Raw genomic sequence first — 13477 nt, forward strand, 5'->3', positions numbered from 1 at the left:
CCCCCTCGTGCACGCGTCCTGACCGCTTCCGCTACCCACCGCAGGTAAGTGACTGACCCTCCACACATGTGATGCCTTCACCTACGTACGCACTTTGGCCTCCGATGCATCACCATTTCACTGCGGCTTTCGACCCATCGCCACCGACATTTCTGATTAAGAGTTGGAGACTCGTAATCGTCTTCCCCTACCCTCTTCTCCCTCCTGCCTTCTTACCGCGTTCCTGTCATATCCACAATAAATCCCAACCTCATATCCAGCAACACGCTACACTTCGAATGTTCACTGACCAAACACAGCCCTTCAAGGCCTGCTACCTCTGACCCTACAAGGACCACTTGAGATATCCTACCTCCGTTCGTCCGCGGTACGGAGATTTAATTCGAATCAATCATGACCACTATGGTACGCCTATCCGAGCGACCCCTCATACATGATGCCTGAAGACGACATTGGTAGAGGCCCGCAACCATCCACCTAGCAGTCTGCTTCTGATGGATCGTGCCGCGCTGAGTACAATGGCTGTGCATTTGAAATATATTGCATATCTCGTGCACCACCGTGTCCCGGGCCATTCGATGGTAAAAAAGAGTTCTGCTGACTCCTCCCATTAGGATCTCCGTGTCGGCAACAAGTACCGCATCGGTCGAAAGATCGGCTCGGGCTCTTTTGGCGACATCTACTTGGGCACTAACATCATCTCGGGCGAAGAGATTGCCATCAAGCTAGAGTCTGTCAAGGCCAAGCACCCTCAGCTCGAGTATGAGGCCCGCGTCTACAAGTCCCTTGCCGGAGGTGTCGGTATTCCCTTTGTCCGCTGGTTTGGCACCGAGTGTGACTACAATGCCATGGTTCTTGACCTTCTCGGCCCCAGTCTCGAGGATCTCTTCAACTTTTGCAACCGCAAGTTCTCGCTCAAGACGGTTCTGCTTCTCGCCGACCAGCTCATCTCTCGCATTGAGTACATTCACGCCAAGTCTTTCATCCACCGGGATATCAAGCCGGACAACTTTTTGATGGGTATCGGCAAGCGTGGTAACCAGGTCAACGTTATCGACTTCGGTCTGGCCAAGAAGTATCGCGACCCCAAGACGCACTTCCACATTCCCTACCGTGAGAACAAGAACTTGACTGGTACCGCCCGTTATGCGTCCATCAACACCCATCTCGGAGTCGAACAGTCTCGCCGAGATGATATGGAGTCTCTGGGTTACGTCATGCTGTATTTCTGCCGTGGATCCCTGCCATGGCAGGGTCTCAAGGCCGCAACTAAGAAGCAGAAGTACGACCGCATCATGGAGAAGAAGATGACGACTCCGACCGAGGTTCTTTGCCGTGGCTTCCCCAACGAGTTCGCCATCTACCTCAACTACACCCGGTCTCTCCGCTTTGACGACAAGCCCGACTACAGCTACCTCCGCAAGATCTTCCGTGATCTGTTTGTCCGCGAGGGCTTCCAGTACGACTACGTCTTTGACTGGACCGTCTACAAGTACCAGAAGAACGCTCAGGCTATTGCCCAGGCTGCCAACCAGCCCGCCGAAGAGGAGGACAAGGCTCGCGCTTCCCGTGGCAATGTTGCCGCCGGCCAGTCTTCGGCCGCCAAGCCGAACGCCATCCCTAGCTCGCGTCGTAAGATGCTTGAGCGTGGGTCTGGTGCTGGCGTTGACACTTCGGATACCAACCGCGCCATTGGCGGAAGCGACAGGATGTGAGTGTCTTGCAAGCCCAGCCCAAATTCACCTACCCACCCGTTCCTCGTAAGGAATCATTTTCCTTCGCGCGTCGAGTGTGCTTGATACCGCTTTGCCGAAGGGAAATTTGCTGACAAGTATTGCTGACTCAGTGGACTATGAACAGGCTTCGCTCAGCATCAAAAGGTGCGGGATATGCCTCTGGCAGCTACCGCCCGAAATGATGTATGAACCAGCCCCTCTCTTCTCGCTTGTGGGACCCGCGAATCGGACTCAAAATCGACCACCCAACAATACACCCTTTGGAATGACGTCTTCTTCTATGCATGGCTGCAGCTAGCTCCCTCAACAGTCTGGATAGAGAGCTGCTCAACCTCGCCGGCTGACGTCGATTGTACTGGTTTCCGACACCGATTCCGCCCCGTTTCCTTTCGCATTGCTTTATCTCGTTCTTCGACATATTTCCGGGGACTGACGACTTGACGCATGGCTCGGATGACTCTGAACGACGGATAGGATTGTTGGTTTGGGCGGCGGCGATTCGATCGCTGTCCTTCACAATCTGCGCGTCTTTTAGAGCCTCATCTGAACGGCACTTCCGGTACTACTCGTTAGCAGGAGTATCGAGAATTGGAAGACAGTGGCTAGCTTTGATGCCGCTGCTCTCCAGCCAGACTTAGCCCTCTGCGAAGCATTATGTCCCTGACTATGAGAATACTTTCCAGCACAAATTAAGAAGCGCTCTGGTGTGTATACTCAGTCGTTGCGGTATAGCTGCGTCTCTATGGGCAGAAGTTTTTTCTTTCCTGTTTTCTTTGGTCATTCGGATTCTGCTTATGATTGTTGCTTTTGCTCCTCTTTCCGTCTGCAATTTCCCTCGGACATGTCAGGACCGGCTTGTGGGGAGGTGGTTGAATGGGGGTGGCGCCGGTTCGAGGACCGCCATCCGCCTCAACGGGGCTGTACCCTCTAAACAAACTGTGATGGTCGCAGGCCAGGGATATCTTGCTTTGGGATGATGGTGGATATTTCAGAGAGGCCTCTGGGCTGAACAGATTGAAGCGGCGGCGGGGCACGCGGGGACTGAGGTTGAGGTCGATATCTGAAAAACTCGTACCACTCGCGAGACCTAAACAGATATCGATGCGGCCCTGCCCTCCCAGTTGTCCGCATACATGACGCCCCGTCCAAGGAACGGCAGCCCAAGAGGAGACTGGCTCGTTAGTTGCGAACACGATTCAACACGCAGAACATAAGTCGCCACGCTGGTCACCATTACACGTTAGGTAGCCCACAATGATAGCAATCAATTCCCCTCTCCCTATATCCCTTTCTTCCCCCTACGTTGGCGATTTTCCTGTTTTCCTCGTACGAGAGGGGAATGCCGCTGGAATGGAGCCACCACATTTGTGTGAAGTTCCGCGTGCAGCCACTTTTCATTAGTGTTTGACACTGATGGCAGACTGAAGTTTGCTAAGATGCGCCTGGGGCTATTAATAGCTCTGGTCACAAAATAAGGTTTCCCCGACCCGTTCGCAAAAACTACTGCTGTTACTAGCTGGTTGTACGAGTGTAGGAGAGAGTAGGTCTGGGTGGATTCGGTATTCTCCCAGGTCACTCACCTCTATATCAAAGGCTAGAATTACCCCACGCGGTGTGGTGGTGTTACGGCATGAATCGAGGAACAACTGCCATAGTAATTAAACCAACATGGATGATGGCGACGCCGATTTTGATGGGACCTAGATCTCAGTACAGTACGGGGTCGATACGAGGCGAAGTGTAGACACTACGAGGCAGTGCTATCGACCCATGACCCAACGTCCCACAAGCGGCGAATGATCTTGTGGGTTGGGGCCAATCACCTGCATAAAGGGGATGCGGACATGAAGCGCCCATGGGTCAGCCCAACGGACAGATGGCATTGGGGGCGGGCGGTTCATCGACCAGCGGAAAGGCATCCGTAGGCAAGAGGAGCCTGGAAGTGGAGAGGAGGCCGTTTGGCCGTCTGGAAGAGGACCTTCGCCGCAAGGCATATTGGGGGTAATTGCCAGTTGGCAGCAGCAGTACACGGCAATTGGGAGCCAGAAAGTTCCATGAAAACCTTGGAACGAAGCAGGAGGCGCCATGTCAGCAGCATCGGTGACCCTCGGCTTGTGGGCTGATCGGCGGTGGGACGGAGATGCCGCGCGGGTCAAGCCCCTCCAAGACTCTAAAAGCTTGGGAGCTCCAGCACTATGGGCTGTGTGCTAGTACTAACTCAGCCAGTGGACAAAAACACACGCAGACAGAGTGTTAGAGCTATGTTGGTCCCAAGACACGTAGAACAACCTGTTGGTAATTCAAGCAACAGGCAATACATTTCATAGAACAAAACTCTACTAGTTAGAAGAGGAATAACTAATCTACTATAATAGGAATAAAATACTGGATTTATAAAAAACATGGGATACCAAATACACGAGGAATGTTGTGTTAAATAATACCAGGTATTCGATGAGGAGCAATGTGACCCCGTGTTTTTATCTACCGCTTGGCATTGGTACTTCACTACGTACTACTTAAAGAGCTACCAAGGACCCTGCCAATCTTCTTCCTTACAAGTCTCGGACATAGCAACGCCGTAACACGTCCCTTTGGCCCGAGCCTCTTCTGCGTCTTCTCACCCGCGCACGCGTCCTTTGGTGTGAACGTTGTCAACTGTAAGAACACGGGGGCCGGCACAGGCAACTGCTGTGCATAGGCTCAGGTCCAGGGCAGCGACAACATGGGTTCCTCGACGCTCGACCTGTTGGTGCTCACCTTCAACTGTGCTCAGAGCTTGGTCAATGTCGGCGCCTTTGCCAACCATCTGCAGACGGCGCTGGGGCAGAACGCCACTACCCTCCCCGACCTGGTCGTCTTGTAAGTAGATTGAGAAATGAGTCGGGATTGCGTGAGGCGGTGACTGAATTCGTGCTCCACAAAGCTCCCTCCAGGAGGTTGCGCCACTAGCCTTGTCGTTTGTTGGGGGTTACTTCCTCAACCCTTACATCGCCCGCTACGAAGAAGCCCTCAATCTCGCCGCCCTCCGGTTCGATGACGAGAATAAGAGAACCGGTGGGGACGATGTCTCCGTGACGCCCACTGCCGACCAGCCGAAGAAGCCCTACGCTCTTGTCAAGGCAGGAAACGTGGGGTACACCGCCCTCCTCGTCTTTGCACGCGATCCGGACCGCGTCAAGGGTGTACAGGAGGCTGAGGTGGGCTTCGGGCCCGCAGACATGGGCAACAAGGGTGCAGTCGGCGTTCGATGCCTGTTCCACGGGTCGGAAGGTGGCGACGAGACAGAGCTCACCTTTGTGGCAACGCACCTTGCGGCTATGGAGTGGAACCTAGCCCGTCGAAACGCCAACTGGGCGGCTATAATGCGTGGGATGGCATTTGAGAATCCCGAGGAGGTGGTTAGCCGGCATAGAACCTCACCGACAATCAACAGCGACAACGGCGACAGCGAGCGCCAGAGTCTGCTCCACGAGGAGCACCACGAGCAGCACCAGCGGTTGCAGCGCCAGCTCCACGACATCTCCGTCTTCAAACCTTCTTCGCACCTGTTCGTCGCTGGCGACCTCAACTACCGCATCTCGACGACCAGCCCGCCTGCCGGAGCCGCCTTCCCCAGCCTGGACCCAAGCTCGGACAACCACTACATGCACTTCTGGCAGTACGACCAGCTGACGCGCGAGAAGAAGGATGGGCGCACCATGCATGGCCTTAGCGAGGCTCCCGTCCAGTTCCCGCCCACCTACAAGTACGACATCAAGCCAGGAACTAAGGACAGTGACGAGGACCCCAAGTGGTCCTTTGCGCCACACCGGTATCCCAGCTGGACGGACCGCGTCCTCTACCTTGACACGCCACGCAACTCGCCACCTCAGCAGTCCATGCAAATTCGCTCCTATGACGCGCTTCCTGTGCTCGCCACCAGCGACCATCGGCCTGTCTTTCTCCGTGCCGCCGTGCCGCTCATCCCTCCGCCACAGTTGGAGAAGCTACTGCATGAGGGCGGAGATGATGTCTCAGATCCACGGGTCCGGCTGCCCGTCGAGATCGACCCAGAGGCGTGGGAGCGGCGCGCGGCGGCGCGGCGGCGTGAGGTCATGGCCGGTTGGGGCATGATGCTCTGGAGCACGCAGCAGGGCGCGCTGGTGCTTGGGACGATAGTCCTCGCGGCGGCCGGTTGGTACTGGTTCGCGCCGGGGAGTGGCAGCTGACAATCGTTGTGAAAGCCCTCCGTCTTCTCTCTCTCTCTTTTTTCTCTTCCTGTACGGCCGGCGGCGTTTTCCTTTCAAACTTATTTCTTATATTGGGACACGATGATACATATACATAGTCCACGGGAGGACCACGACAGGGGGGTGACTTAATAACCCGTGACATAGATATAGCATTCCCACATGGGATACATGACTGTTGGGGATTGGGACAAGACCCAAAGTTTATAAAGGATGGAATCTGCTGAGACTATAAATCCCGATAATTCCGTGCTTCCATGGCATTGTTGGGCATGTTACGATAATGTTACTATTTATATTTTGATGATATTGGGATGGGCACTATAGTAATATTGCCATACTCGTTACTAGAAGTGGGGCGCTAGAAAGGTAGGTAGCGACACAGTCCGAACAGAGACTTGTACCTGCCGACGTAGTTTCACTCCTATAAATTCTGGAATTTGCGGATTTCAATTTCAGAGCGTCCGGGACGCCACTCTCGATCCATGTACAGATAATAAAGCCACCAAGGGGCCATACTGTCGCTAGTCCAATCCATTGTGCTCGCCGCTGTTCCCCTATCCAATTCCTCCTGATCCTAGCCCAACGCCGGATAACCTTCAGCCATCATTATCAGGCGTCCTCATGGACTCGAGGCCTAATCCCATATCCAAAAACAAACGAAAAAAAATAAATAAGAAAAGAGGACAGCGGTGAGATCCGACGAGGGTTGAACGATACATATACATGGTTCAAGTGTCCTCCCTCTACGCTGCACAATGTTGGGTAATCCATAAACCCCGCTGGTGCTCAGAAATCCCTGAAGTAGTCGTCATACTTTTGGGCCATCTCGGGTGAATACGTGTCTCGCTTGCCATCGTCCTCTGGATAGTTGTCAAAGCATTGGGCATCGCCCGGGTATCGAATGGGTGGGATAATGGGCCCGCGGCGTCGTCGGTTGTAGACATCATCCCAGTCGATGTCTTGGAAGAATGGGTGATCTTTTACCCTCTGGGCACCGCCACTGATATTTCCCAGCCGTCGGGAACGATCGATCGTGCAGAAGGAGCGAATGATATCCTGGGCATCGTTGGAGATGCGAGGCTCCAAAGGGAACAAGACCGGCTTCTCAACGATCCTGGACATGTAAGCTGCAGTCAAAGCAAGTACCAACGGGTGGGGACTCACTGCTTGTAAATTTCAATAGGGTTGTTGTGCCAGAACGGCGGATAGCCTGTCAGAAATTCGTAGATGAGGATGCCCAGAGCCCACCAATCCACCGCCGCTGTGTGGCCCTTGTTTTGAATGACTTCTGGCGCAAGATACTCGGGGGTTCCGCAGAGTGTATACGTCTCAACAGGGCGATCGCCCCTGTACCCCAAGCGCTTGGCGAACCCGAAGTCGACGAGCTTGATATGCCCCTCGGCGTCCAACAAGAGGTTCTCCGGCTTCAGATCCCGATATGCCACACCCCCCTGCTCCTCGTGGAGAAATTCAAGGACGAGGACAATTTCGGCGGCATAAAACCGGGCGGTGGGCTCATCGAAGCGGCGAAACTTGCGCAGGTAGGTGAAGAGCTCGCCGCCGGGGACATAGTCGAGAAGCATGTAGAGTGAGTCGCGGTCGGAGAAGGAGGCTTGAAGGGTGGTGATGAAGGGGTGGCCAGCGACATCGGCAAGGATAGCGCGCTCATGGCGCACATGATCAATCTGTTTCAGCTTGATGACCTCTGTCTTTCTGAGGATTTTTAGAGCATGGAACTGGGAATCTGGATGCTCTGGAGGTTGCGACGCCGTGGTGGCAGGGCGCACAAGGCAGACCCGGGCGAAAGTCCCTTTTGGAAAGAGGGTTAGAGTGGTTAAGCGGATGTTAGGCGACGGAGGGCCTACCTGTGCCTAAGGTTCGGACAAGTTTGAAGTCGCGGGGGGAGAACTTGCGCGTTGAGGGTAGAGGGTGCGGGGAGACGTCCATGTTTGCGGCGGGGATGGGCTCGTTTACACGATGGATGGACATGGCAGAGGCAGAGGCGGACGACAAGTCAGCCGCTTGGGTGCTGGCGACGGTGGCCGCCATGATGTCAAGGAGAGCAGCGTGTCAGACACAGGTGTTGATGCTCTGAGACAACATCTGATTGGAGTTATCCTTGGGGTCGCAAGTCGAGCTGGATGTACTGTATGTAAGCCGGCTACAATAGTTGCGGGCAGGGCCCCATCGCCTCTAGAGGGGGAAGGAGGGGAAGTAATATCGATAAGGACTGGGAGGCAAATTGGAATGGAGCCAGTTACCGACCGGGGTGGGATGTTGTGAGGGCGCAAAATGGATGTTTTCTGGGGGTGGGATGTTGGGCAAACGAAGGCAAAGGCAAAGGTGCAGAGGAGAGAGGACGTGAGATTGAGGTTGGATATGGGTTGTGGTGGTCTTGGGCCCTGGCTGGTGAAGTCACAGCCTCACAAGGTACTTACTCACTTAGGGGACACTTATCCCAGGTTCTTTGCCAGCAGCATCCCACCGGCATCCCACAGTGCAGCACTGGTTGCCAGTAGCAGTAAGGCGCCATCGCTATAGGAAGATACTAGAATGAGGCAAGCTGGAGGCTGCTGCGACCACCTACGGGCATCCTGATTGTCATCCCCCGCCCTCAGCCCCCCGTTAGGGAGCGGGACAGTGGGACCGGGGTACAGTATGACGCAACATGACGGGAGGTGGGTAGGGCTCTGGCGCCTGTGGCAGACGCAGCCATCTCCGCTGGGCCTCTTGGGCTGCCACCTTGAGCCTGCCAGCATGAGAACGCACGAGGAGGCTGGCAGTTTAGGGGGCATTTGGCCCGAGAAGGAGGATCGTGGAGGCGGAGGAGCCACCGTGTCTCACGAGAGGCGCCCGAGACGAACAAGTTGCGGGGGGCGTCCCAACCTTAATTCTGTGGCTTTTACGTATGTACCTATATGGATTCAACCACCTGGCTCGCGCATATCGACGGACTTTGCATGATACGCAACACCGCACTCTACAGGTGATTGCAATGGGCATCGGCATCATTTGATCGTGTGTCTTTTGTACACAGCGGTGAATGCATGATCCCTCACAGGGCTTATCTATAGCGGTTTGAAACGGCTTTCGGGTCATGAGCGTAAAGGGAAACAAACTTGGGGGTTTGGTTTCCAGAGAGTCCAGGCAGCGCCGCGGTATTGATACCTTACCTGCTTCTTTAATACAACTCAGCCCAAGCACAACAATTAGTGATCCTCGCGGGTAGGACCTCCCCAGCGTTGGTGGATAATTGAAGCCAACGGTTGGCCGGGGATGCCATTCCCGTGCAACCGGATCGTTTGTGCCTGGATGGATGGTGTACGGATACCTATGGGATACGCTTTCAGCGTGTCTTGCCCTCCATCCAGATCAGTCCAAACCTGGAGCTCCCAAGCTGAAGGAGGCCTCAAAGGGGTTCTAGGGACAATGGGCACAGGATTGGCCACATGAGTACCGCGATTTGTTCCCGGATGAACATGTATTGTTGAATTGTATCCTTGACTGGTGACGGTGAAGTTGAGGTTTCCATACCTAAGTAGGTACTTTAGCCAATAGACTGGTACGAAGTACCTACGGATCCAGGCTGCCACTAGGGAGGGAGAGACAGTGGTGGTGGTGGGGTGGTCACTGGCCACAGGCTCTGTAGGCTGTGGCTGCCAGGCACCTGGCACGCAGCCCGCCAGGGCAGCCCTGGAGGCGACGTCGCGAAATTGTTAGTGCACGGCCCATGTCAACAGCTGACGGGAGCTTGTGGCTGGCACTTCCATCCCGTATCAGCACAAGGTCGACCACCTACGCCCATCCGCCCGTCCATCAGCCCCCCTCCTCTATTCCGTACGCCAGGCCTCAGGAGACGGTTACCCACCGTGTCTCTTGTGCTTCAATCCCTCGTCCACGCAGCCGCCGCTCCGACAATAACACAGCCGTGGTCGCCCTCTGACATCCCCCATCCGAACCCCCCTCCCAGCCCGTCCGGCGTCGTCATGCGCCGCTGGCCGACCCAGGACAATGTTCTCTAACTTCACCAACATCGTTCAGAAGGCCCAGCAGCTCATCGACCCCACCCAGGGCTTGAACCTATCCAGCTCTGATCGCAATCCCTCCAAGGCCTCGCTGTTCCAGAGCCAATTCCGCCTCCCCTCCACCCAGAACCCCCTCTACGAGATCAATGCCGAGCTCACCATCCCCCCCTCCAACATCACCCAGGGCGACAAGGAGCACGATCGAGGATGGCACTATGCCGGCAAGCTGCACCTCTCCGAGAGCTACATGTGCTTCTCCACCACGCCCTCGAGCTTCTCCCAGTCCGCCAGTGTCTCCACGTCATCGGCGTTCACCGGTCAGACTCATGGCGCCGGGCCTAGCGGTAACGGCTTCACCTTCCCGCTTTGCGCGATAAGGAGAGTGGAGAGGCTCAGCAGCCAGAACTTCCAGGTACCGTCACCTCTGAGCCCTACCTCTGGCTATCCAGAGCACGCTGAGCACGCTAACACCACTTAGTTCGCACTCGCCTTCACTACGTGGAACGGTCTACTCTTCGAAGAACCCAAGGATATAAGCAAAGAAAAGAAGGACGGCCGGGAGCAGCGCATTATCATCCACCTGGCGGGAACTCGCCAGGCCTGCGAGCGTTTCTGTGATGGTCTCAAGAAGGGCCTCAGGGCCGGCGTCGGCAGCGTGGGGAAGCTGCGGAAGGTCGTCTCCGAAAACTACTCCGAATACCTCCTCCGAACCGAAGACAAGAAGGGCGCGAGCCCGCCAGATGCTGGCCTGGGTATGGTCTTCAGGTACCCGGGCGACCCTAAGAAGCTCCGTGACAGGGCGAAGATGCGGCTCTGGGCCGAGTATCTGCGAGATAATGGACGCAACGTCACCTTGATCCGCCAACCAACGTTTCACAAGCTCATCCGTGTCGGCCTCCCCAACCGTTTGCGTGGCGAGATCTGGGAGCTTACCTCTGGATCTATCTATCTGCGGCTTGAGAATCCATCTCTGTACGCGGAGACTCTGGCAAAGTTCGAGGGCCAAGAGTCGCTCGCTATTGACGAGATCGAAAAGGACTTGAACCGAAGCTTGCCAGAGTACCCAGGATTCCAGAGCGATGAGGGTATCAGCCGGCTACGCCGAGTCCTGACTGCTTATAGTTGGATCAATCCCGATGTTGGCTACTGTCAGGCCATGAACATCGTCGTGGCGGCTCTCCTCATCTACATGTCTGAATCCCAGGCCTTCTTTTTACTCTCCGCTCTTTGCGATCGCCTCGTTCCGGGATACTACTCAACAACCATGTATGGGACCCTTTTAGACCAAAAGGTCTTTGAGTCCCTGGTGGAGAAGACCATGCCGATCCTCTGGGATCACCTCGTCAAGAGCGACGTCCAGCTCTCCGTGGTATCCCTCCCCTGGTTCCTTTCCCTCTACATTAACTCGATGCCCCTTGTCTTTGCTTTCCGGGTTCTGGACGTCTTTTTTGTCGAGGGTCCTAAGGTCCTGTTCCAGGTTGGACTGGCGATTTTGCGGATCAACGGCGAGGAGCTCCTCGACGCTGCTGACGACGGCAACTTCATTTCCGTCCTGAAGTCCTACTTCTCCCGTCTTGACGAGTCTGCCCACCCCAAGTCTGAGAACCCCAAGCTGCGAGCCGTGACGAGGTTCCAAGAGCTCATGGTTGTCGCGTTCAAGGAGTTTTCTGGAATCACCCACAGCAGCATCACCGAGCTGCGGCTCAAGAACAAGGACGCCGTTCTCAATAATATTGAAAACTTTGCTAAGAGGACTTCGATCCGCAACTTGGGTCCCGAGAGCAAACTTCTCAGCGCAGATGAGTTAGGGGCGTTGTACGACAGGTTCTACAACATTCTGTACGATCGACAGCAGCGAACTTTGATGATTCAGCAAGAAAAGCAGAGGAAGGCAAAGACAAGCCGGGGGAGGGCCTCAGATCTTTTCTCCGCGTCAGCTCAGAGCCAGGTGGAGAAGGGGCGTGTTGGTCTGGGACCAAGTACCAGCCTCATGGACTATGACGCCTTCCGAGAGTTCCTGGCATCCATGTCGAAATGGGCTATCTCAGACTCACCGAGCACGTCGAGACGAGATGGGGGCTCCGAATGGGAAAGGGGTCCCCGACATCAGAGTGCACGAAGGCCGGCAGAGATCATGTCCCCGTGGGGAGCTGGGCCCGAGCCTGCCGAGCACGAGTTTTTAGAGCGTTTGTTCAAGAAATGGGATGTAGACGGAAATGGGGCTCTCACCCTTCAAAATGTTGTGACCGGTCTGGCTAGGATAAGGGGCAAACGTGATATCATGGGCACTATCACATACTTCTTTGAACTCTATGACGATGATGGGGATGGCAAGGTTGACCGGGAGGGGATATTACGGATTTCTGAGACCCTTCTATTCCTCTCCCGGCGAGGCCTCGAAGGGACTCTGAGCCCAACTGGCTCTACTCTTACGTTGAACGGCGATGCCAATGTCCGCGAGACACAGGGAAGCCTGCCTCCTGGCGCATCAACTAATGAGCGGTTCCTGGGAAGTGTAAGCGCATTCATCCGCCGGTGCTTCGAATATGCCGACCCCGATCACCCGAATAATCAGGGGAAGGGAGTTTCCGAGGGCAAGGCCAACGATGAGGACGACAGCAATGCTTTTGCCATTGGCGATGATGACGATGAGGAGGAAGAGGAGGAGAATCTGCTAGACATGGATTCGCCATCGGCCACTCCGACCAAAGCCAAGCAGCCTGATGGCGTGAATCAGGGTGGGGATGAAAAGCAGTCACGACGAGTGTCCAAGGCCAAATCAGAGGCAGCCAACGCAGCACTGGACCCGGCTCATCCTCTGCATATAACACTCCCTACCTTTAGGATGGTTGTTCTGGCAGATGAGCTGCTAGAGCAATTCTTCGAGTCATCCTTCCCTACCTCTTTCCACGTGATTGATGGCATCCCAAGCTCAGTGGCAACAACAGCTCCGGGCTTAACCACCTTTTCCAGTCTCGGCTTCGGCTCCCGGGCGCCCGTTCCGATGCAAACCGGTCCCGCTGGTGCAGGCCGCGGCCTGCGTGGAGTCATGGATGGCATCATCACAGACGGGATGCGCGTGGCGACCGAGGTGCGCCGGCGCATGGACGAGGCGCAGAAGGAGCTGGAGAAGAACGCACTGCCGGGACAGAGGCCAGACGACGACGATGAAGATGACGAGGACCTCGGAGTGGCTATTGGGGTCAGAAAGGGGCCGGGCGGAAGCAGCAGCACGGAGGTCGACCGCCGATCTGTCAAGAGCTCGGATCGCGATCTCCTCAGTGGAGCGGATGCGGAAGCGGGAGCAGCAAAGGATCATGGGGATAGTCTGACGGCGGCCGAGAGTGGGACTAACAAAGCACTGCCGCCGAGGCCGTCGACGACGAGCGAACCGGGTGTGGTAGAGTTTGAAGGCTGAGGTGTGCGGAAGTGGACAGAGAGAACGGTGTACGTGTAGAGGGTTATCGTTGTTTTATGGTCT

General features: G+C 55.5%; 4 protein-coding genes across 4 annotated transcripts; 3 read left to right on the forward strand and 1 right to left on the reverse strand.

Moving 5' to 3' along the window:
• Nucleotides 1-393: 393 nt before the first annotated feature.
• HRR25 (kinase-like domain-containing protein) lies at nucleotides 394-1715 on the forward strand (the record flags this gene model as incomplete). The annotated part of the gene is made up of 2 exons (XM_083194887.1): nucleotides 394-405; nucleotides 615-1715. The coding sequence occupies 2 exons, from the start codon at nucleotides 394-396 to the stop codon at nucleotides 1713-1715; spliced, it is 1113 nt and encodes a 370-aa protein (XP_083049800.1).
• A 2746-nt stretch (nucleotides 1716-4461) lies between these two features.
• ACO1O0_005467 (Endonuclease/exonuclease/phosphatase) lies at nucleotides 4462-5947 on the forward strand (the record flags this gene model as incomplete). The annotated part of the gene is made up of 2 exons (XM_083194888.1): nucleotides 4462-4598; nucleotides 4663-5947. The coding sequence occupies 2 exons, from the start codon at nucleotides 4462-4464 to the stop codon at nucleotides 5945-5947; spliced, it is 1422 nt and encodes a 473-aa protein (XP_083049801.1).
• Nucleotides 5948-6757: 810 nt separating this feature from the next.
• Nucleotides 6758-8020, reverse strand: PKA4 (kinase-like domain-containing protein; the record flags this gene model as incomplete). The annotated part of the gene is made up of 3 exons (XM_083194889.1): nucleotides 6758-7085; nucleotides 7136-7781; nucleotides 7837-8020. The coding sequence occupies 3 exons, from the start codon at nucleotides 8018-8020 to the stop codon at nucleotides 6758-6760; spliced, it is 1158 nt and encodes a 385-aa protein (XP_083049802.1).
• Nucleotides 8021-9982: 1962 nt separating this feature from the next.
• Nucleotides 9983-13414, forward strand: GYP2 (rab-GTPase-TBC domain-containing protein; the record flags this gene model as incomplete). Its single annotated transcript, XM_083194890.1, has 2 exons — nucleotides 9983-10408; nucleotides 10475-13414. The coding sequence occupies 2 exons, from the start codon at nucleotides 9983-9985 to the stop codon at nucleotides 13412-13414; spliced, it is 3366 nt and encodes a 1121-aa protein (XP_083049803.1).
• Nucleotides 13415-13477: the final 63 nt, after the last annotated feature.

The sequence above is a fragment of the Amphichorda felina genome (genome assembly GCF_050947745.1).
Source record: "Amphichorda felina strain 45539 chromosome Unknown scaffold_5, whole genome shotgun sequence".
In the NCBI taxonomy this organism is placed as follows: Eukaryota; Fungi; Ascomycota; class Sordariomycetes; order Hypocreales; family Bionectriaceae; genus Amphichorda; species Amphichorda felina.